General features: G+C 44.3%; 1 protein-coding gene across 2 annotated transcripts in view; it reads right to left on the reverse strand.

Moving 5' to 3' along the window:
* The window catches only part of kcnq5a (potassium voltage-gated channel, KQT-like subfamily, member 5a), a 157,832-nt gene extending 134,546 nt beyond the window's left edge, over nucleotides 1–23,286 (reverse strand). For both annotated transcript variants that reach the window (XM_041866901.2, XM_041866900.2), the window contains exon 1: nucleotides 22,682–23,286. In XM_041866901.2, coding sequence (XP_041722835.2) covers nucleotides 22,682–23,019 — 338 coding nt within the window. In that variant the 5' untranslated portion in view covers nucleotides 23,020–23,286. The remainder of the gene's footprint in view (nucleotides 1–22,681) is intronic.
* Nucleotides 23,287–23,626: the final 340 nt, after the last annotated feature.

Below are 23,626 nucleotides of genomic sequence, written 5' to 3' on the forward strand. Positions count from 1 at the left end.
CTAGACTATAATGGGAAAATGTGCTATCGGGGGTTAAATCCTTCCGAAAGATGTTGCTGTGTGTGTGTGTGCATGTGTGTGTGTGTGCGTTCTTGCGTGTGTGTGTTAACGGTCTCTAACCAGCAGCTCCCCTACAGCTCAGCACTAACTGAATGAGTCCACTCAGGGGCAAAATAAAAACATCCGCTGGAGTAAGCACACCACTGTGACTTACTGAAATGACCAATGAAAAATCAATTTGCTTTAAAGGAAGCCATCGGACTGAACCTCAATGGAATTAAAGAACACGCATTTATAGAACTTGATCTCGAAGTGGCAATAAAAATAAACACAGTCTATTCTTCTTTACTGTGGTCTGTCATCAACTAGAAAGCAAAGGATCTGAGGACAAAGTGTTTTATTTGCGGTATTTGAAGCCATTACCATTGGGTACTCATATTTCTTAAAATAGTACCTTATTATTCATTGTGAAACCAGACATTTGTCTACTGTCTATTTTCCCCAACCTCCAGGATAACACACTATCATGAGAGGAAAGAAGCAACACAGGGCCCCTAGAGATAAATTAGTGTTAAGTGCCTTGTATAAGGAGAAAACAGCAGTAGAAGACACTTGATATTCTGCGTCAGCAACCCTACGGTTGCTAGTTCATATCCCACAACGTCTGGGATTCGAACCCGAAACCCCCTGAGACCACGGTCCGACTCTAACCTCAAACCTCAACCATTATCCATCCATCAAAAGTGACTCTGGGAGTTAATGACCTCTTAGCTGGTTTTAGTGTGTACTAACTGCTACCAGCGCTGCAATTCAGACTTCAGCTCAGTGTTTTTTTTTAGCTCTTTACACCTTTGAAATTACTTGATTGACTTGAGTCTTTATTGTAAAAGCCATTGGCACATGCCAGCCCATGACCACAACCACAAGTGTATGAAAACTGATGAATATGCCCAGGGGGTATTGTTACAACCCCTGGGAGGGAACATGTGAGAAAGACTTGTGTCTCAAGCTATAATAACCTCAACCTCACACAGTCAATAAGAAAGAGGCATAGAACTCAATTAGACTGGGAGTTTGTTGTGTTAGCAACAAGACTGCAGATTTACAATAAACAACATTAAGTGACTGATTTGGGCATTTTCCTGCTATAGAATAGATTCACTATGTGCATGTCATGACCATGATTGATTATGTACATTGGCTAGAGTTAGCACAAGTGTCACATTGGTTCTATTTGAGTCCTTTTTCCTTATTCCCTATTTTGAATGTATTAACCTAGAAGTGCTTTAAATACAGTATTTGCCTATTAATATATTGTGCTGTGTTTTGGATGACTTCTTATTTACATATTTGAGTGACTTCCTTTACTTTGAATTGGTTAACCTCTTTTGAGTGTTTGTCTCGTTGTGTGAATGAGGGAATGAGTGTGTAAATTAGGAACCTGAGTCTACTCGATTCTGAGTTCAGACATATGCAGTTTGTATGTGAAAACTATTTCTAAGATTCATGCTTTTAGTTTTTCAGAACTCACTTCACTCGTGCTAAAGAGGGAGGCTTCTGTTTTGCAGATTCAAGCCAGAAGAGGACAGATGCCACAGCTCTGCCACACCACTACTGCCACCGCATCTAGGAAGAGGGGAACCGGATGAGTGTGACCATGCTCGGGACGAGCCGAATGGAACGACCCTGCTCGGGATGAAGTGATGAAGAGCTGAACAACGTGTGCTTACCAATGGTTTCCAGTATGATGACGTTACTGATGAAGCTTTCTCCCCCTCTCCAGACGTGTTCTGCCTAGATGACACTGCTGAGGCGAGGCCATGACCACACGGTCAGAACCCAGGAACGCTAACACTGAGATGACGATTTTGCCATTATAACAATGGACTTGAGTGTGTGTCTGGTGTGAGTGTGCCCGGCCTGTGTTAGTCTTCATGTTGCTTTATTATTGTAACCCCCTTTTTTTAAAGAGAGAGAAAATATAAGAATATTCTTTATTTAATTTATTTATTTCACCTTTATTTAACCAGGTAAGCCAGTTGAGAACAAGTTCTCATTTACAACTGCGACCTGGCCAAGATAAAGCAAAGCAGTGCGATAAAAACAACAACACAGAGTTACATATGGGGTAAACAAAACATAAAGTAAAAAATACAACAGAAAATATATATACAGTGTGTGCAAATGTAGCAAGTTATCGAGTTAAGGCAATAAATAGGCCATCGTGCAAAATAATTACAATTTAGTATTAACACTGGAATGATAGATGTGCAAGAGATGATGTGCAAATAGAGATACTGGGGTGCAAATTAGCAAAATAAATAACAATATGGGGATGAGGTAGTTGGGTGGGCTAATTTCAGATGCAGTGTACAGGTGCAGTGATCGGTAAGGTGCTCTGACAACTGATGCTTAAAGTTAGTGAGGGAGATAAGAGTCTCCAGCTTCAGAGATTTTTGCAGTTCGTTCCAGTCATTGGCAGCAGAGAACTGGAAGGAATGGCGGCCAAAGGAGGTGTTGGCTTTGGGGATGACCAGTGAGATATACCTGCTGGAGCGTATACTACGGGTGGGTGTTGCTATGGTGACCAATGAGCTAAGATAAGGAAGGGATTTGCCTAGCAGTGATTTATAGATGACCTGGAGCCAGTGGGTTTGGCGACGAATATGTAGTAAGGACCAGCCAACAAGAGCGTACAGGTCACAGTGGTGGGTAGTATATGGGGCTTTGGTGACAAAACGGATGGCCCTGTGATAGACTACATCCAATTTGCTGAGTAGAGTGTTGGAGGCTATTTTGTAAATGACATCGCCGAAGTCAAGGCTCGGTAGGATAGTCAGTTTAACAAGGGCATGTTTGGCAGCATTTGTGAAGGAGGCTTTGTTGCACAATAGGAAGCCGATTCTAGATTTAACTTTGGATTGGAGATGCTTAATGTGAGTCTGGAAGGATACTTTACAGTCTAACCAAACACCTAGGTATTTGTAGTTGTCCACATACTCTAGGTCAGACCCGCTGAGACTAGTGATTCTAGTCGGGTGGGCAGGTGCCAGCAGCGTTCGATTGAAGAGCATGCATTTAGTTTTGCTAGTGTTTAAGAGCAGTTGGAGGCTACGGAAGGAGTGTTGTATGGCATTGAAGCTCATTTGGAGGTTTGTTAACACAGTGTCCAATGCCAGATGTATACAAAATGGTGTCGTCTGCGTAGAGGTGGATCTGAGAGTCACCAGCAGCAAGAGCGACATCATTGATATACACAAAGAATAGTGTAGGCCCGAGAATTGAAGCCTGTGGCACCCCCATAGAGACTGCCAGAGGTCCAGACAACAGGCCCTCCGATTTGACACATTGAACTCTATCTGAGAAGTAGTTGGTGAACCAGGCGAGGCAGTCATTTGAGAAACCAAGGCTATTTAGTCTGCCAATAAGAATGCGGTGGTTGACAGAGTCGAATGCCTTGGCCAGGTCGATGAAGATGGCTGCACAGTACTGTCTATTATCGATCACGGTTATAATATTGTTTAGGACCTTGAGCGTGGCTGAGGTGCACCCATGACCAGCTCGGAAATCGGATTGCATAGTGGAGAAGGTATGGTGGGATTCGAAATGGTCGGTGATCTGTTTGTTAACTTGGCTTTCAAAAACTTTCGAAAGACAGGGCAGGATGGATATAGGTCTGTAACAGTTTGGATCTAGAGTGTCACCCCCTTTGAAGAGGGGGATGAACGCGGCAGCTTTCCAATCTCTGGGGATCTCAAACGTTACGAAAGAGAGGTTGAACAGGCTAGTAATAGGGGTTGCGACAATTTCGGCAGCTAGTTTTAGAAAGAAAGGGTCCAGATGATTTGTAGGGGTCCAGATTTTGCAGCTCTTTCAGAACATCAGCTGTCTGAATTTGTGTGAAGGAGAAGCGGGGGGCATGGGCAAGTTGCAGCAGAGGGTGCAGAGCTGGTGGCCGGGGTAGTGGTAGCCAGGTGGAGAGCATGGCCAGCCGTAGCAAAATGCTTGTTGAAATAGTGGTGATAGTGTTTCCTAGCCTCAGTTCAGTGGGCAGCTGGGAGGAGGTGCTCTTATTCTCCATGGACTTTACAGTGTCCCAAAACCTTTTGGAGTTAGTGCTACAGGATGCAAATTTCTGTTTGAAAAAGATAGCCTTTGCTTTCCTAACTGCTTGTGTATATTGGTTCCTAACTTCCCTGAAAAGTTGCATATCACGGGGGCTATTCTATGCTAATGCAGTATGCCACAGGATGTTTTTGTGCTGGTCAAGGGCAGTCAAGTCTGAGGAGAACCAGGGGCTGTATCTGTTCTTAGTTCTGAATTTTTTGAATGGGGCATGCTTATTTAAGATTGAGAGGAAAGCACTTTTAAAGAACAACCAAGCATCCTCTACTGACGGAATGAGATCGATATCCATCCAGGATACCTGGGCCAGGTCAATTAGGAAGGCCTGCTCGCTAAAGTGTTTTAGGGAGCGTTTGACAGTGATGAGGGGTGGTCATTTGACCGCGGACCCATTACGGACGCAGGCAATAAGGCAGTGATCGCTGAGATCCTGGTTGAAGACAGCGGAGGTGTATTTAGAGGGTAAGTTAGTCAGGATGATATCTATGAGGGTGCCCATACTTACAGATTTAGGGTTGTACCTGGTAGGTTCCTTGATAATTTGTGTGAGATTGAGGGCATCTAGTTTGGATTGTAGGATGGCCAGGGTGTTAAGCACATCACAGTTTAGGTCACCAAACAGTACGAACTCTGAGGATAGATGGGGGGCAATCAATTCACATATGGTGACCAGGGCACAGCTGGGGGCTGAGGGGGGTCTGTAGCAAGCGGCAACAGTGAGAGACTTATTTCTGGAAAGGTGGATTTTTAGAAGTAGGAGCTCAAACTGTTTGGGCACAGACCTGGATAGTATGATAGTATGATCTCTACAGTAGATTGCAACTCCACCCCCTTTGGCAGTTCTATCTAGATGGAAAATGTTGTAGTTGGGGATGGACATTTCTGAATTTTTGGTGGCCTTCCTAAGCCAGGATTCAGACACTGCTAGATCATCAGGGTTGGCGGAGTGTGCTAACGCAGTGAATAACTCAAACTTAGGAAGGAGGCTGCTGATGTTAACATGCAAAAACCCAAGGCTTTTACGGTTACAGAAGTCAACAAATGATAGTGCCTGGGAATTAGGAGTGATACTGGGGACTGTAGGGCCTGGGTTAACCTCTACATCACCAGAGGAACAGAGGAGGACTAGAATAAGGATACGGCTAAAGGCTTTAAGAACTGGTCTTCTAGTGCGTTGGGTACAGAGAATAAAAGGGACAGATTTCCGGGCGTTGTAGAATAGATTCAGGGCATTATGTACAGACAAGGATATGGAAGGATATGAGTACAGTGGAGATAAACCTAAGCGTTGGGTAACAATGAAATAGATAGCATCACTGGAGGCACCGATTGAGCCGGTCTCCGCGTGTATGGGGGGTGGAACAAAAGAGCTATTTGAGTTAGTTTGAGAGGGACTTGGGGCTCTACAGTGAAATTGTATAATAAGAACTAACTGGAACAGTAATAGGCAAGGCATATTGACATGGGAGAGAGGCATAAAGCAATCACAGGTGTTATTCGAGAGAGCTAAGACAACAACTGGTAATGGCGATGAAAGTTTGGGCTGAGGCTAAACAGATGAAACAGGACAGGGTACCGTGTAAAGCAGGGGTGTCAAACTCATTTTAGCTCAGGGGCCACATGGAGGAAAATCTATTCCCAAGTGGGCCGGACCGGAAAAATCATGGTATATATAACTTAAAAACAACAACTTCAGATTGTTTTCTTTGTTTTAATACGATCAACATACAACATAAAGCTGGAGCCTGAGGACAGTGTGTCCAAAATAGTACAAGCACAACATCACTATTAATCATAAAACACGTCAAGTTTATTTGAAAATTCTAAAGAAAAAGAACACACAAACACACAATGCCTCAGTGATTAACATCAAATCAAATCAAATCAAATTTTATTGGTCACATGCGCCGAATACAACAGGTGCAGACATTACAGTGAAATGCTTACTTACAGCCCTTAACCAACAGTGCATTTATTTTAAACAAAAAAAGTAAGAATAAAACAACAACAAAAAAAGTGTTGAGAAAAAAAAGAGCAGAAGTAAAATAAAGTGACAGTAGGGAGGCTATATATACAGTAAAATAAAGTGACAGTAGGGAGGCTATATATACAGGGGGGTACCGTTGCAGAGTCAATGTGCGGGGGCACCGGCTAGTTGAGGTAGTTGAGGTAATATGTACATGTGGGTAGAGTTAAAGTGACTATGCATAAATACTTAACAGAGTAGCAGCAGCGTAAAAAGGATGGGGTGGGGGGGGCAGTGCAAATAGTCCGGGTAGCCATGATTAGCTGTTCAGGAGTCTTATGGCTTGGGGGTAGAAGCTGTTGAGAAGTCTTTTGGACCCAGACTTGGCACTCCGGTACCGCTTGCCGTGCGGTAGCAGAGAGAACAGTCTATGACTAGGGTGGCTGGAGTCTTTGACAATTTTGAGGGCCTTCCTCTGACACCGCCTGGTATAGAGGTCCTGGATGGCAGGGAGCTTTGCCCCAGTGATGTACTGGGCCGTACGCACTACCCTCTGTAGTGCCTTGCGGTCAGAGGCCAAGCAGTTGCCATACCAGGCGGTGATGCAACCAGTCAGGATGCTCTCGATGGTGCAGCTGTAGAATTTTTTTGAGGATCTGAGGACCCATGCCAAATCTTTTTAGTCTCCTGAGGGGGAATAGGCTTTGTCGTGCCCTCTTCACGACTGTCTTGGTGTGTTTGGACCATGATAGTTCGTTGGTGATGTGGACACCAAGGAACTTGAAGCTCTCAACCTGTTCCACTACAGCCCCGTCGATGAGAATGGGGGCGTGCTCAGTCCTCTTTTTTTCCTGTAGTCCACAATCATCTCCTTTGTCTTGGTCACGTTGAGGGAGAGGTTGTTGTCCTGGCACCACACGGCCAGATCTCTGACCTCCTCCCTATAGGCTGTCTCATCGTTGTCGGTGATCAGGCCTACCACTGTTGTGTCGTCGGCAAACTTAATGATGGTGTTGGAGTCGTGTCTGGCCATGCAGTCATGGGTGAACAGAGAGTACAGGAGGGGGACTGAGCACGCACCCCTGAGGGGGCCCCCGTGTTGAGGATCAGTGTGGCAGATGTGTTGTTACCTACCCTTACCACCTGGGGGCGGCCCGTCAGGAAGTCCAGGATCCAGTTGCAGAGGGAGGTGTTTAGTCCCAGGATCCTTAGCTTAGTGATGAGCTTAGAGGGCACTATGGTGTTGAATGCTGAGCTGTAGTCAATGAATAGCATTCTCACGTAGGTGTTCCTCTTGTCCAGGTGGGAAAGGGCAGTGTGGAGTGCGATAGAGATTGCATCATCTGTGGATCTGTTGGGGCGGTATGCAAATTGGAGTGGGTCTAGGGTTTCTGGGATAATGGTGTTGATGTGAGCCATGACCAGCCTTTCAAAGCACTTCATGGCTACAGACGTCAGTGCTACGGGTCGGTAGTCATTTAGGCAGGTTATCTTAGAGTTCTTGGGCACGGGGACTATGGTGGTCTGCTTGAAACATGTTGGTATTACAGACTCAGTCAGGGACATGTTGAAAATGTCAGTGAAGACACTTGCCAGTTGGTCAGCACATGCTCGGAGTACACGTCCTGGTAATCCGTCTGGCCCTGCGGCCTTGTGAATGTTGACCTGCTTAAAAGTCTTACTCACATCGGCTACGGAGAGCGTGATCACATAGTCATCCGGAACAGCTGGTGCTCTCATGCATGCTTCAGTGTTGCTTGCCTCGAAGCGAGCATAGAAGTGGTTTAGCTCGTCTGGTAGGCTTGTGTCACTGGGCAGCTCGCGGCTGTGCTTCCCTTTGTAGTCTGTAATAGTTTTCAAGCCCTGCCACATCCGACGAGCGTCAGAGCCAGTGTAGTATGATTCAATCTTAGACATGTATTGACTCTTTGCCTGTTTGATGGTTCGTCGGAGGTCATAGCGGGATTTCTTATAAGCGTCCGGGTTAGAGTCCCGGCCTTGAAAGCGGCAGCTCTACCCTTTAGCTCAGTGCGGATGTTTCCTGTAATCCATGGCTTCTGGTTGGGGTATGTACGTACGGTCACTGTGGGGACGACATCATCGATGCACTTATTGATGAAGCCAGTGACTGATGTGGTGTACTCCTCAATGCTGTCTGAAGAATCCCGGAACATGTTCCAGTCTGTGCTAGCAAAACAGTCCTGTAGCTTAGCATCTGCGTCATCTGACCAACTGTTTCACAGATCACAGAACTATATCAGGGTGTCATTTCTCAGGCAGAAATGTAGATAAAAATAATGAAATCCTGTTCCCCAAACAAGTGCAAGAACCACAGAGTCAAGAATAGGTTAAATATACAAATAAAATAAAAACAATTAAAAACAATAGCACATCAACATAAAAACATATAAACATAAAGCTGGAGCCTGAGGACAGTGTCCAAAAGCACATCATCACTATTAATCATAAAACACCTCAAGTTATTTGAAAGTTCTGAGGACAAAGAACACACAAACACACAATGCCTCAGTGATTCACAGAAGTATATCACAGATCACAGAACTATATCAGGGTGTCATTTCTCAGGCAGAAATGTAGATAAAAATTATGAAATCCTGTTCCCCAAACAAGTGCAAGAACCACAGAGTCAAGAATAGGTTAAATATATAAATAAAATAAAATCAATTAAAAACAATAGCACATCAACATAAAAACATATAAACATAAATCTGAAAGCGTTGCTCAAACTCCCGTAACAGTCCCGTTATTTTATCTTTGAACCGCTTCATGTCTGCCACATGTTGGGTCGCGCACACATTTTTCAGACAGGGGAAGTGAGCTGCATCACCACCGGCAAGTTGCGTCTCCCACAATGACAGCTTCAACTTGAAAGAACGTATGCTGTCATAATACTGCGTGACAACTTTGTTGCGCCCTTGCAGCTGTTTGTTCAAGTTATTCAGGTGCTCTGTAACATCCACCATAAATGCAAGGTCCTGCATCCATTCTGCGGAATGAAATTCTAACACTGGTTTGCCCTTTTCTTCCATGAACTGTTCAATTTCTTCTCGTAAATCAAAGAAACGCCTCAGCACAGCACCTCGGCTTAACCATCTTACCTCAGTGTGGTATGGCAGGCCATAGATGTGGTCTTTCTCTCTGAGAAGGCTGTCAAACTGACGGTGATTCAGGTTTCTGGATCGGATGAAATTAACAGTTTGGATGACCACCTTCATGACGTTATCCATCTTTAATGACTTGCAACACAAAGCCTCCTGGTGCAAAATACAGTGAAAAGTCAAAAAATCACGTCCTCCATTTGCAGATTGCACTTTCTCTCTGAACTTTGTCACAACGCCTGCTTTTTTCCCGATCATTGAGGGCGCACCATCTGTAGCCAGGCTGACAGCGCGGGACCAGTCCACTCTGACCCTGTCCAGCGCTGACGAGTGCGGTAAAAATATCAGCTGCTGTCGTTGTATCTGTCATCGGCACCAACTCCACGAACTCCTCGGTGACGGTCAATGTGTCATCAACTCCGCGGATGAAAATGGCCAGTTGTGCAACATCTGTAATGTCCGTGCTTTCATCAATTACAACCGAAAACGCAATAAATGACTTTACTTTTGCTTCAACTGGCTGTCCAAATCCACTGAAAGATCGGAAATCCTGTCTGCAACTGTGTTTCTTGTCAGGCTGATATTTGCAAAAGCCTGCCGCTTTTCAGGGCACACAATCTCCGCTGCCTTCATCATGCATGTTTTTACAAATTCACCCTCACTAAATGGTTTTGAAGCCACTGCGATTTCATTAGCAATGAGGTAGCTAGCTTTCACTGCAGCGTCACTGATGTCTCGGCTGTGAGTAAACACAGACTGCTGTTTCTTCAGACCCGCCAACAGTTCATTCACCTTCTCTCATCTCTGCTGTCCTTGAAAGTTGTCATATTTGTCGGCATGAAGACTCACATAGTGGCGACGAAGGTTATATTCTTTCAGCATAAATAGGATGACCATTTTTCTTGGAACACTCTGCACTCTGCGTCCACTTTTTTCTTTTTTGACAGAGACATATTGGGGCAATGAGGGTGCCAAAGCACATAATGTTAAAAGTAGAAGCCGTAATAAATATCGCGGGCAAAACAAAGTAGCTCATTGGCTGCACGTGCTTGACCTACTTGCTCTGCCCCGGTATAAACAGTTTGCTTGCTTAACACAATTGCTATTGCGCCATCCAGTGGATGCAATTGGAACAGCAGTTTATTTTATTGAAAAATTGCAGCGCATTTTTATACTTTACAAAATTATTATTATTTTTTATTTATTTTTCAAAATCATCTAGCGGGCCGGATTAAACCCGTTTGCGGGCCTTATCCGGCCCGCGGGCCGGACGTTTGACACCCCTGGTGTAAAGGAACAGTCCAGCAGGCATCAGCTGTGCAACTGAGTGATCATAAGGTCCAGTGAACAGCAATGTAAGTCCGAGAGCAGTTCGAATTGGTGCTACAGCACAAGCGATCAGGAAGCACAGCTGTTGAATTGCGTTTGCTAATGGGCCGGGGCTAGCAGATGGATCTTCGTGGTCGTCACAATGGGAAGCCTGTTGAAACCACAGACGATTACGTCGGCAGACCAGTCGTGATGGATCGGCGGGGCTCCGTGTCAACACTAGGAGGTCCCGTCCGGTTGACAGAGAGGTAGATAGCCGGGAGATGGGCCTGACTCGAGGCTAGCTCAAGGCTGATTAGCCAACCACAACATCCATTCGGTTGCAGCTAGCTAGTTGCGATGATCCGGTGTTAAAGGTCCAGTGATTCAGTGATTCCGGCAGAAAATCCGATATGTTCTGGGTCGATAACGCGCTGTGCAGACTGGCCAATAATAGTCCAGGCTAGAGCTGGCTGGTAGGTAGTGCAGGCCACAGACAATGGTGAAAAAAACTGCTAACGGTGGTTAATAGCAAGTAGCTAGTTAGCTGGCTACTCCCATCCGGTAGACAGAGAGGTAGATAGCCGGGATATGGGCCTGGCTCGAGGCTAGCTCAAGGCTAACTGGTGCTTGCTTCGGTGCTTGCAGTGGTAATTAGCCAACAGCAACATCCATTCGGTTGCGGCTAGCTGGTTGCGATCCGGTGTTAAGGTCTAGTGCAGGGGTGTCAAACGTACGGCCCGGGGGCCGGATCAGGCCCGCAAACGGGTTTAATCCGGCCCGCGAGATGATTAAAATAATTTGTAAAGTATAAAAATGCGCTGCAATTTTTCAATAAATAAACTGCTGTTCCAATTGCGTCCACTGGATGGCGCAATAGCAATTGTGTTAAGCAAGCAAACTGTTTATACCGGGGCAGAGCAAGTAGGTCAAGCACGTGCAGCCAATGAGCTACTTTGTTTTGCCCGCGATATTTATTACGGCTTCTACTTTTAACATTATGTGCTTTGGCACCCTCATTGCCCCAATATGTCTCTGTCAAAAAAGAGAAAAGTGGACGCAGAGTGCAGAGTGTTCCAAGGAAAATTGTCATCCTATTTAATCACGGAATTGAATGGGAAAGCTGTATGTTTGGTGTGTTCAGAGCATGTTGCAGTGCTGAAAGAATATAACCTTCGGCCGCCACTATGTGAGTCTTCATGCCGACAAATATGACAACTTTCAAGGACAGCGGAGATGAGAGAAGGTGAATGAACTGTTGGCAGGTCTGAAGAAACAGCAGTCTGTGTTTACTCACAGCCGAGACATCAGTGACGCTGCAGTGAAAGCTAGCTACCTCATTGCTAATGAAATCGCAGTGGCTTCAAAACCATTTAGTGAGGGTGAATTTGTAAAAACATGCATGATGAAGGCAGCGGAGATTGTGTGCCCTGAAAAGCGGCAGGCTTTTTGCAAATATCAGCCTGACAAGAAACACAGTTGCAGACAGGATTTCCGATCTTTCAGTGGATTTGGACAGCCAGTTGAAGCAAAAAGTAAAGTCATTTATTGCGTTTGCGGTTGCAATTGATGAAAGCACGGACATTACAGATGTTGCACAACTGGCCATTTTTTCATCCGCGGAGTTGATGACACATTGACCGGTCACCGAGGAGTTCGTGGAGTTGGTGCCGATGACAGATACAACGACAGCAGCTGATATTTTTACCGCACTCGTCGGGGCGCGCTGGACAGGGTCGGAGTGGACTGGTCCCGCGCTGTCAGCCTGGCTACAGATGGTGCGCCCTCAATGATCGGGAAAAAAGCAGGCGTTGTGACAAAGTTCAGAGAGAAAGTGCAATCTGCAAATGGAGGATGTGATTTTTTGACTTTTCACTGTATTTTGCACCAGGAGGCTTTGTGTTGCAAGTCATTAAAGATGGATAACGCCATGAAGGTGGTCATCCAAACTGTTAATTTCATCCGATCCAGAAGCCTGAATCACCGTCAGTTTGACAGCCTTCTCAGAGAGAAAGACCACATCTATGGCCTGCCATACCACACTGAGGTAAGATGGTTAAGCCGAGGTGCTGTGCTGAGGCGTTTCTTTGATTTACGAGAAGAAATTGAACAGTTCATGGAAGAAAAGGGCAAACCAGTGTTAGAATTTCATTCCGCAGAATGGATGCCGGACCTTGCATTTATGGTGGATGTTACAGAGCACCTGAATAACTTGAACAAACAGCTGCAAGGGCGCAACAAAGTTGTCACGCAGTATTATGACAGCATACGTTCTTTCAAGTTGAAGCTGTCATTGTGGGAGACGCAACTTGCCGGTGGTGATGCAGCTCACTTCCCCTGTCTGAAAAATGTGTGCGCGACCCAACATGTGGCAGACATGAAGCGGTTCAAAGATAAAATACCGGGACTGTTACGGGAGTTTGAGCAACGCTTTCAGATTTATGTTTATATGATTTTATGTTGATGTGCTATTGTTTTTAATTGATTTTATTTTATTTGTATATTTAACCTATTCTTGACTCTGTGGTTCTTGCACTTGTTTGGGGAACAGGATTTCATCATTTTCATCTACATTTCTGCCTGAGAAATGACACCCTGATATAGTTCTGTGATCTGTGATATACTTCTGTGAATCACTGAGGCATTGTGTGTTTGTGTGTTCTTTGTCCTCAGAACTTTCAAATAACTTGAGGTGTTTTATGATTAATAGTGATGTTGTGCTTTTGGACACTGTCCTCAGGCTCCAGCTTTATGTTTATATGTTTTTATGTTGATGTGCTATTGTTTTTAATTGTTTTTATTTTATTTGTATATTTAACCTATTCTTGACTCTGTGGTTCTTGCACTTGTTTGGGGAACAGGATTTCATTATTTTTATCTACATTTCTGCCTGAGAAATGACACCCTGATATAGTTCTGTGATCTGTGAAACAGTTCTGTTAATCACTGAGGCATTGTGTGTTTGTGTGTTCTTTGTCCTCAGAACTTTCAAATAACTTGAGGTGTTTTATGATTAATAGTGATGTTGTGCTTTTGGACACTGTCCTCAGGCTCCAGCTGTATGTTTATATGTTTTTATGTTGATGTGCTATTGTTTTTAATTGATTTTATTTTATTTGTATATTTAACCTATTCTTGACTCTGTGGTTCTTGCACTTGTTTGGGGAACAGGATTTCATTATTTTTATTTATTTTTATTTTATTTTATTTATTTCACCTTTATTTAACCAGGTAAGCCAGTTGAGAACAGGTTCTCATTTACAACTGCGACCTGGCCAAGATAAAGCAAAGTAGTGCAATAAAAACAACACAGAGTTACATATGGGGTAAAAAACATAAAGTCAAAAATACAACAGAAAATATATATACAGTGTGTGCAAATGTAGCAAGTTATGGAGGTAAGGCAATAAATAGGCTATAGTGCAGAATAATTACAATAGTATTAACACTGGAATGCTAGATGTGCAAGAGATTATGTGCAAATAGAGATACTGGGGTGCAAAAGAGCAAAATAAATAACAATATGGGGATGAGGTAGTTGGGTGGGCTAATTTCAGATGGGCTGTGTACAGGTGCAGTGATCGGTAAGGTGCTCTGACAACTGATGCTTAAAGTTATTGAGGGAGATAAGAGTCTCCAGCTTCAGAGATTTTTGCAATTGTTCCAGTCATTGGCAGCAGAGAACTGGAAGGAATGGCGGCCAAAGGAGGTGTTGGCTTTGGGAATGACCAGTGAGATATACCTGCTGGAGCGCAGACTACGGGTGGGTGCTGCTATGGTGACCAATGAGCTAAGATAAGGCGGGGATTTGCCTAGCAGTGATTTATAGATGGCCTGGAGCCAGTGGGTTTGACGACGAACATGTAGTGAGGACCAGCCAACAAGAGCGTACAGGTCACAGTGGTGGGTAGTGTATGGGGCTTTGGAGACAAAACAGATGGCACTGTGATAGACTACATCCAATTTGCTGAGTAGAGTGTTGGAGGCTATTTTGTAAATGACATCGCCGAAGTCAAGGATCGGTAGGATAGTCAGTTTTACGAGGGCATGTTTGGCAGCATGAGTGAAGGAGGCTTTGTTGCGAAATAGGAAGCCGATTCTAGATTTAACTTTGGATTGGAGATTCTTTATGTGAGTCTGGAAGTTGAGTTTACAGTCTAACCAGACACCTAGGTATTTGTAGTTGTCCACATACTCTAGGTCAGACCCGTCGAGAGTGGTGATTCTAGTTGGGTGGGCGGGTGCCAGCAGCGTTCGATTGAAAAGCATGCATTTAGTTTTACTAGTGTTTAAGAGCAGTTGGAGGCTACTGAAGGATTGTTGTATGGCATTGAAGCTCGTTTGGAGGTTTGTTAACACAGTGTCCAATGAAGGGCCAGATGTATACAAAATGGTGTCGTCTGCGTAGAGGTGGATCTGAGAGTCACCAGCAGCAAGAGCGACATCATTGATATACACGGAGAAAAGTGTCGGCCCAAGAATTGAACCCTGTGGCACCCCCACAGAGACTGCCATAGGTCCAGACAACAGGCCCTCCGATTTGACACACTGAACTCTATCTGAGAAGTAGTTGGTGAACCAGGCGAGGCAGTCATTTGAGAAACCAAGGCTATTTAGTCTGCCAATAAGAATGCGGTGGTTGACAGAGTCGAAAGCCTTGGCCAGGTCGATGAAGACGGCTGCACAGTACTGTCTATTATCAATCGCGGTTATAATATCGTTTAGGACCTTGAGCGTGGCTGAAGTGCACCCGTGACCAGCTCGGAAACCGGATTGCATAGCGGAGAAGGTAGGGTGGGATTCGAAATGGTCGGTGATCTGTTTGTTAACTTGGCTTCCAAATACTTTCGAAAGGCAGGGCAGGATGGATATAGGTCTGTAGCAGTTTGGATCTAGAGTGTCACCCCCTTTGAAGAGGGGGATGACCGCGGCAGCTTTCCAATCTCTGGGGATCTCAGACGTTATGAAAGAGAGGTTGAACAGACTAGTAATAGGGGGTTGCGACAATTTCGCGGCTAGTTTTAGAAAGAAAGGGTCCAGATTGTCTAGCCCAGCTGATTTGTAGGGGTCCAGATTTTGCAGCGCTTTCAAAACATCAGCTGTCTGAATTTGTGTGAAGGAGAAGCGGGGGGCATGGGCAAGTTGCAGCAGAGGGTGCAGAGTTGGTGGCCGGGTTAGTGGTAGCCAGATGGAAAGCATGGCCAGCTGTAGCAAAATGCTTGTTGAAATTCTCGATTATTGTAGATTTATCGGTGGTGATAGTGTTTCCTAACCTCAGTGCAGTGGGCAGCTGGGAGGAAGTGCTCTTATTCTGCATGGACTTTACAGTGTCCCAAAACTTTTTGGAGTTAGTGCTACAGGATGCAAATTTCTGTTTGAAAAAGTTAGCCTTTGCTTTCCTGACTGCTTGTGTATATTGGTTCCTAACTTCCCTGAAAAGTTGCATATCGCGGGGCTATTTGATGCTAATGCTGTACGCCAAAGGATGTTTTTGTGCTTGTCAAGGGCAGTCAAGTCTGAGGAGAACCAGGGGCTATATCGGTTCTTAGTTCTGTATTTTTGAATGGGGCATGTTTATTTAAGATTGAGAGGAAATTACTTTTAAGGAACAACCAGGCATCCTCTACTGACGGAATGAGATCTATATCCATTCAGGATACCTGGGCCAGGTCAATTAGGAAGGCCTGCTCGCTAAAGTGTTTTAGGGAGCGTTTGACAGTGATGAGGGGTGGTCGCTTTGACCGCGGACCCGTTACGGACGCAGGCAATAAGGCAGTGATCGCTGAGATCCTGGTTGAAGACAGCTGAGGTGTATTTAGAGGGTATGTTAGTCAGGATGATATCTATGAGGGTACCCATGTTTACGGATTTAGGGTTGTACCTGGTAGGTTCGTTGATAATTTGCGTGAGGTTGAGGGCATCTAGCTTGGATTGTAGGATGGCTGGGGTATTAAGCATATCCCAATTTAGGTCACCAAGCAGTACAAACTCTGAGGATAAATGGGGGGCAATCAATTCACATATGGTGTCCAGGGCACAGCTGGGGGCTGAGGGGGGTCTGTAGCAAGCGGCAACAGTGAGAGACTTATTTCTGGAAAGGTGGATTTTTAGAAGTAGAAGCTCAAACTGTTTGGGCACAGACCTGGATAGTATGATAGAGCTCTGCAGGCTATCTCTACAGTAGATTGCAACTCCACCCCCTTTGGCAGTTCTATCTAGACGGAAAATGTTATAGTTGGGGATGGACATTTCAGAATTTTTGGTGGCCTTCCTGAGCCAGGATTCAGACACTGCTAGAACATCAGGGTTGGCAGAGTGTGCTAACGCAGTGAATAACTCAAACTTAGGAAGTAGACTTCTGATATTTATGTGCAAGAAACCAAGACTTTTGCGATTACAGAAGTCATCAAATGATAGCGCCTGGGGAGTAGGAGTGATACTGAGGGCTGCAGGGCCTGGGTTAGCCTCTACATCACCAGAGGAACAGAGGAGGACTAGAATAAGGATACGGCTAAAGGCTTTAAGAACTGGTCTTCTAGTGCGTTGGGTACATAGAATAAAGGGGGCAGATTTCCGGGTGTTATAGAAAAGATTCAGGGCATTATGTACAGACAAGGATATGGAAGGATATGAGTAAAGTGGAGGTAAACCTAAGCGTTGGGTAACAATGAAAGAGATAGCATCGCTGGAGGCATCAATTGAGTCGGTCTCCGCGTGTATAGGGGAGGGGCAAAGGAGCTATCTAAGGCAGGTTTAGCTAGGCTGGGGGGTCTACAGTGATATAGTACAATTAGAAATAACCGAAACAACAATAAACTAACCATGTTTGGGCTGAGGCTAAACATAAACAGGATGTAGTACCGTAAAAAGGAACAGTCCAGCAGACATCAGCTGTATAGCTGAGTTATCATAAGGTCCGGTGGTAAAGGACTAGTGAGTAAGAGGCCACGGCTAGCGTGTGCTAGCGGGCCGGGACTAGCAGATGGATGGAATCTTCGTGGTTAACGTCGTAACCACATCAGACGATTTCGTCGGCAGACCAGTCGTGTAGGATCGGCGGGGCTCCGTGTCAACACTAGGTGGTCCCGTCCGGTTGACAGAGAGGTAGATAGCCGGGAGATGGGCCTAGCTCAGGATGATTAGCCAGACCACAGCGTCCGTTTTGTTGTAGCTAGCTGGTAGCGATGAATCCGGAGTTAAAGGTCCAGTGATTCAGTGATTCCGGCGGAAAAACTGATATGTTCTGGGTCGATAACGCGCTGTGCAGACTGGCCGAATATCCGGTGATTAATGTCCAGTGATTAAAATTAATCCCGCAGAAAAGAAAAAATCCAATGTTCTGGGTGAAATACCGCTAGCTGTGGCTAATAGCAAGTAGCTAGTTAGCTGGCTAGCTAGTTTCAACTGGAGATTCTAGATTCTAGATAAAGGTAAGTCAATAATAGAATCCGTTCCACATTGAGTGAGGCGGGTTGCAGGAAAGTATATTTTGTAGAAGGATGAAAAGTCTGATAGGGAAATATGTACGAAAAATACAGAAAAATAGGGTATTTACAGGCTATTTACAGACATACGATAAAAACACAACTGCACTACTACGCCATCTTGGATTGATTTTATCTACATTTCTGCCTGAGAAATGACACCCTGATATAGTTCTGTGATCTGTGAAACTGTTCTGTTAATCACTGAGGCATTGTGTGTTTGTGTGTTCTTTTTCTTTAGAATTTTCAAATAAACTTGACGTGTTTTATGATTAATAGTGATGTTGTGCTTGTACTATTTTGGACACACTGTCCTCAGGCTCCAGCTTTATGTTGTATGTTGATCGTATTAAAACAAAGAAAACAATCTGAAGTTGTTGTTTTTAAGTTATATATACCATGATTTTTCCGGTCCGGCCCACTTGGGAATAGATTTTCCTCCATGTGGCCCCTGAGCTAAAATGAGTTTGACACCCCTGGTCTAGTGATTCAGTTATTCCGGCAGAAAATCAGATGTTCTGGGTGAAAACCGCTAATGGTGGCTAATAGCAAGTAGCTAGTTAGCTGGCTAGCTAGTTTCAACTGGAGATTCTAGATAAAAGGTAAGTAAATAATAGAATCCATTCCACATTGAGTGAGGCGGGTTGCAGGAAAGTATATTTAGTAGAAGGATGAAATGTGTGATAGGGAAATATATAGAACAAAAGGCAAAAAAAAGAAAAAAACAGGCTATTTACACGGACACTCAACAGAGTACACGACCACACTGCTACGCCATCTTGGAACAACCATAAACTGACTGTCTGCCTCTTGCCTGTGTCTGTGGGTTTGGGATCCTAAAGAACCTTGGTTTTTGATGCAAGCATGACTCAACAATTTCTGTAAAAACAAACAAATGGGTGGCTGTGTGTTTGTACGTGTACAGTAAGTATTTGTACGTATTATACTGTATGTGCGTTGTGGTCAGGGTAGCTACAGATTGTACGCCAGATAATGTGATATAACGAAAGATTTTTGGTGTCCATTACTGGGCGTTACAGGAAAGCCCCATACAAACCGTAGCCATAGATTTTTTTACTAACCTGTTCTTGGCAATACTTTATTAGTTCTCGATTCAGTAAAAAAAGGTATCTTACAAATGTCTGTTTCCAGTTGCAGGTGGTTCTACAAAAAAACAGTGAAAACTCAGAAAGATATTAAATCCATGTGTTGTATCTTTGTTTTGGTCGCACTGTGTGATGCGCTGTCATCTACTTCTGCACGTGGCTGTGGCCGCATCGCATAGAAACGACTTGTTTTCTGAGAAATGCTAGATGTTCCCTGCAAAGATGGCAAGGAACCTCCTTGTGCGGTACAAAACATGGGGCTTTCCTGTAACAGCCAGTAACGGACACCAAATATATTTAGTTATATCACATTATCTGGCATACAATCTGTAGCTATGGTCAGGGCAGATTTAAGGACTTAACCCCGGTGACCCTGCTGTCCCGCCTGAACAAATAAAACTTCAACATCCTGCTTCACAGCCCCTCTGCGTCCCCCATCTTACCCAACCTGACAGCTCCATTTCCTCCTTCACACTCCTCCCTACACTCCACACCATGGCCATGAAGCAACTGTACTGTTAGGAGACTGTTAGGAGATTGTTTGAACTTCTATTAATCCAAAATTCAGCACAAATGTGTGTGTGTGTGTGCATGTGTGTGCGTGTGTGCATGTGTGTGTGCGTGTGTGTGTGTGTGTGTGTGTGTGTGTGTGTGTGTGTGTGTGTGTGTGTGTGTGTGTGTGTGTGTGTGTGTGTGTGTGTGTGTGTGTGTCTGTGTGTCTGTGTGTCTGTGTGTGTCTGTGTGTTTGTATATGCGTGGACTTGTGCATGAATAATGTGTATATGTCTGTGTGAATAGTTACAACATGCTCGCCAATGTTGTCAACTAACCATAAACTACAAAAGACTGCGAAACACCTTACTTTGTGTTAGGAAGCTGAGATACTCTCAATACTTTTTCCCTAAAGGTGCACACAGGCCACCAAGCACTAAGGCAATAATGTACCGGTATGTACAGACAATCCGTCCCCTGTGGACAGTGTGTCTGTATAAAATGCCAAGTACAGTAGACAACATAAAGTACAACACATGCCAGCAAGACATCAAACCAGCTTCATTTAGTTCTCTCTAAATGTCATCTTAAATAATTGACAACATATACGTAGGTGCAATTTTAATGTAATTTTTATTAGTGTATTTTAATGTTTCGGATCCCATGATGAGAAATTTGATCTCTAACTTTGACTGAAGGAGTCCGATAACAGAAAGTAGGATGTCTCAACCCGAACTGTACACAACAGTTCACCTGACACAAGACTGAATCCAAACATTACACTGTTGATTTTCTGTGCATTTTACATTTACTGTACTTTTCACCGTATTTGTTGATAACAAAATCAGAAAATACTCTGGATACATTCAGTAACATGATCAGACTATTCCTGGAAAATGTGGGGTAGGTGCAGCAAAATACAAAAAATTACAAGGGTTTGAGTGAGAGGACTAACTGGTGTCTCCAAGTGGCTAAACACCTCTCCAAAGTGTGCACAGTTCCTAAGTAATTTCAATGCACTTTTATGGCTCAAAGAAGGAACTGCTTGTTGCTCTTCTAGCTGTGCTGTTGAGGACCTAGAGCAAGCACACTTGTAGTTGTTTAGTTTGCAACACAACCCTGCACACAGCTACTGTTGTTGTTTATGCAATCCAAAAAGGTCCGTTATATATCGGAATCTGGGTCAGGTGGGCATGATTTGAAAGCTTGTTCTATTGCCAACATGACTAGCCAAGTTATAAAGTACGATCTTACAGTGTTAGACTTTCACAGGACAATTCAGAGAAACAGATCGTAATTTTGGTGCGTATAGAAAGGAGTCATCAGTGCATTCAGGTGCGTGTGAAGAGGCACATTTTCTTCACAATAAACAAACATAGGCTCATTCTGTTCAGAACAACCCAGGGTATGACGACATGTAATCTTGTAAATGTACATCAAACATAGTGATCATAAACGTTGACAATGTATATGACATGAGTTTTAGGATTTGGAGGTGTGAAGTGCACATTTGGACTCACGGGTGTTTGGCTTGCTTGTATGACATCAAAGCAGTATTTATTATAATCCTCAAAGTCTCATCTTTCAAAACACATTGAGTCATCTTAATTTACTGCATTTCCCTCACTCAGACAACAAAACATTTGCAAAAGCTGCCCAATTACCAGGAGGGATGGGGGCTACTTCTTGTCTCGCAAGTTGCTGAAGTTCAGAACGGCTGTCAGTCAAAACCCATACAGCGCTGTGAAGTACAGAGACTGAGCTCGGACGTCATGTATAGCATGTTACTGTACAGCCGTTCCAATTTAGGCGCTTATTAGAGCCCAAATCTGCCATTTTCAACCCAAATATGGGTAGGAGTGTAAAGGGATATGGATCTATATAGAACCGAAATTGGTTCCATATAGAACCTCATATGGAAACCAAGGGTTCTATATGGAACCAATTTTGGTTCAGTGAAGAATAACCCCTGGGGTTCTGATCAAAGAACCCTACAAAAGGGTTCTATATAGAACCTTTAGGGGTGCCATATATGAAGTAAGCAATAGAACCCTTTTTGGTTCTATCCAGAAACGTATTTTCTACAACAGCAGCATCCAGCTGTTACAAGGAAACAATCTAGACAAGGCACTTGGACACACACACACACACACACACACACACACACACACACACACACACACACACACACACACACACACACACACACACACACACACACACACCAATATGATTTATATGGTTCACATGGTTCAATATGGAACCTTTTTTTAAGGTTCTATAAAGAACCATGCTCATAAGGTTCTAAATGGAAACTTCATTGTGCTATAAAAAGCCTTTTCCTACGGTACCATTAAAGAAAGGTTCTATATAGCACCAAAAAAGGGTTCTGCAATGGTTACAACCCTTTTTGGGGCTATATTCAACACTTTTTTTATGGTTCTTTATAGAACCATTATGGAGAATGGTTCTATAAAGAACCTTTAACTCTTAAATGTTATTTGTAGTATATAGTTAAAATTCCATAGGTTTTATTATTGTGTTTATTAACAAGTTGAATCAGGTGTGCTAGCTCTGGAATGGCTGGGGGTCCTGTGGAGAGAATTGAGAACTACTGACTCAGTCAAACGTTCTCAATAGACACAAGGCCATATGTGAGTCTTTCACAAGACACCTTCACTGTTCATAGTCATATATAACATGTAATGTAGCATAATACAACAGATTAGATCAACTGGAATGACACTCTCACTCATGGTTGCACAAAAAGAGCTGTGAACAAACCACTCCCCAAAATATTACATATGAGCTGCTGCCCCTACATTTGTATTATCACTTAAAGAGGAAATAACCCTTTCTTGAGCGGTAAAGAACCATCACCCTTCCCTTGAGGAACCCACGTTTTTTTGTGTGTATACTTACTTCACTTGCACAAAACCTCTAATCATTCCCTTTCCCCCTCTGTAGCTCTGTGCGCTGGAAGAATTCCCAGCAACAGGTGACTGGTGAAGTAGCCTACCATTAAATTACTGTTTAAATCTGTTTACACGAGGCCTACATGATAACAGTTCGTATACTCACACGAAGGCGTGGTAGATGAACGCCCATGCCCTGGGTCTCTCCAGTACATTATATAGGTAATTCTGGAGACGCCGGTAGTGCGCGTTCCTGCGCCCGCTCTGCGCGCTGTAGATGAGCGGCTTCCCGAGCAAACTCAACCGGGCGCCCTTTCGCCTCTCCGCGCCCCCTGCACCTGCAGCGTCCGGCGAAAGCATCCCGTCTCCGACTCGAACAGTGTTGTTCATCATCCTCCGTCCAGACTCCACATCTTTCAACCTATAGTTCTGAGCCCGACGCCCTGGAGAGGTTTTCATCCAGAGCCCAGTACCGGCCTCATCGCCACTGTGGTTGCGGGGCATGGCATCAGCAACACCGACTGGGGATGTGCAGTAAGTCCCGGGGACGTGCACATAGAGTATAAAAGAGTTTGCACAAAGAGGTCTCTTGGAAAGGCAAACTAAGGTGTTGGAAAGAAAACTATAAGGCTATATTAATGAATTAATTTAAATAACTATAATTAACATTAGGCTATTTTATGCTCTAATCTACTGGGGTTCGGTGAAGTAAGTAGAATTCTGGGGTTTGGAGACTTCTATGCCCACGGCGCTTTGGGCATCTGCGTGAGGCGCGGGAAGAGCGGGGTTATGAAGGAGTGTCAATGTCTCCCGGACAGATATTTGGCGAGGGGAGGGAATCACCCGACACTCACTCACTCACTCACTCACTCACTCACTCACTCACTCACTCACTCACTTACTCACTCATGCTTCCTTCCTCCCACCCTCCCTCCCTTTCTCTCTTTCTCTGACTTCGAGATGTAATATCCACGCGGCTCAGGATTTGCACAGACAGACAAGAAGCTCGATGTTTCTGAACCCGGTGCAAGCTTGCTTTCCAAAGTGGCGCTTAGTTTGGCTCTTCAGTGCGCGCGTCTTCAATCATGGCACAGCAGTTGTCTAGAATATT

Source organism: Coregonus clupeaformis, chromosome 37 (assembly GCF_020615455.1).
Source record: "Coregonus clupeaformis isolate EN_2021a chromosome 37, ASM2061545v1, whole genome shotgun sequence".
Lineage (NCBI taxonomy): Eukaryota > Metazoa > Chordata > Actinopteri > Salmoniformes > Salmonidae > Coregonus > Coregonus clupeaformis.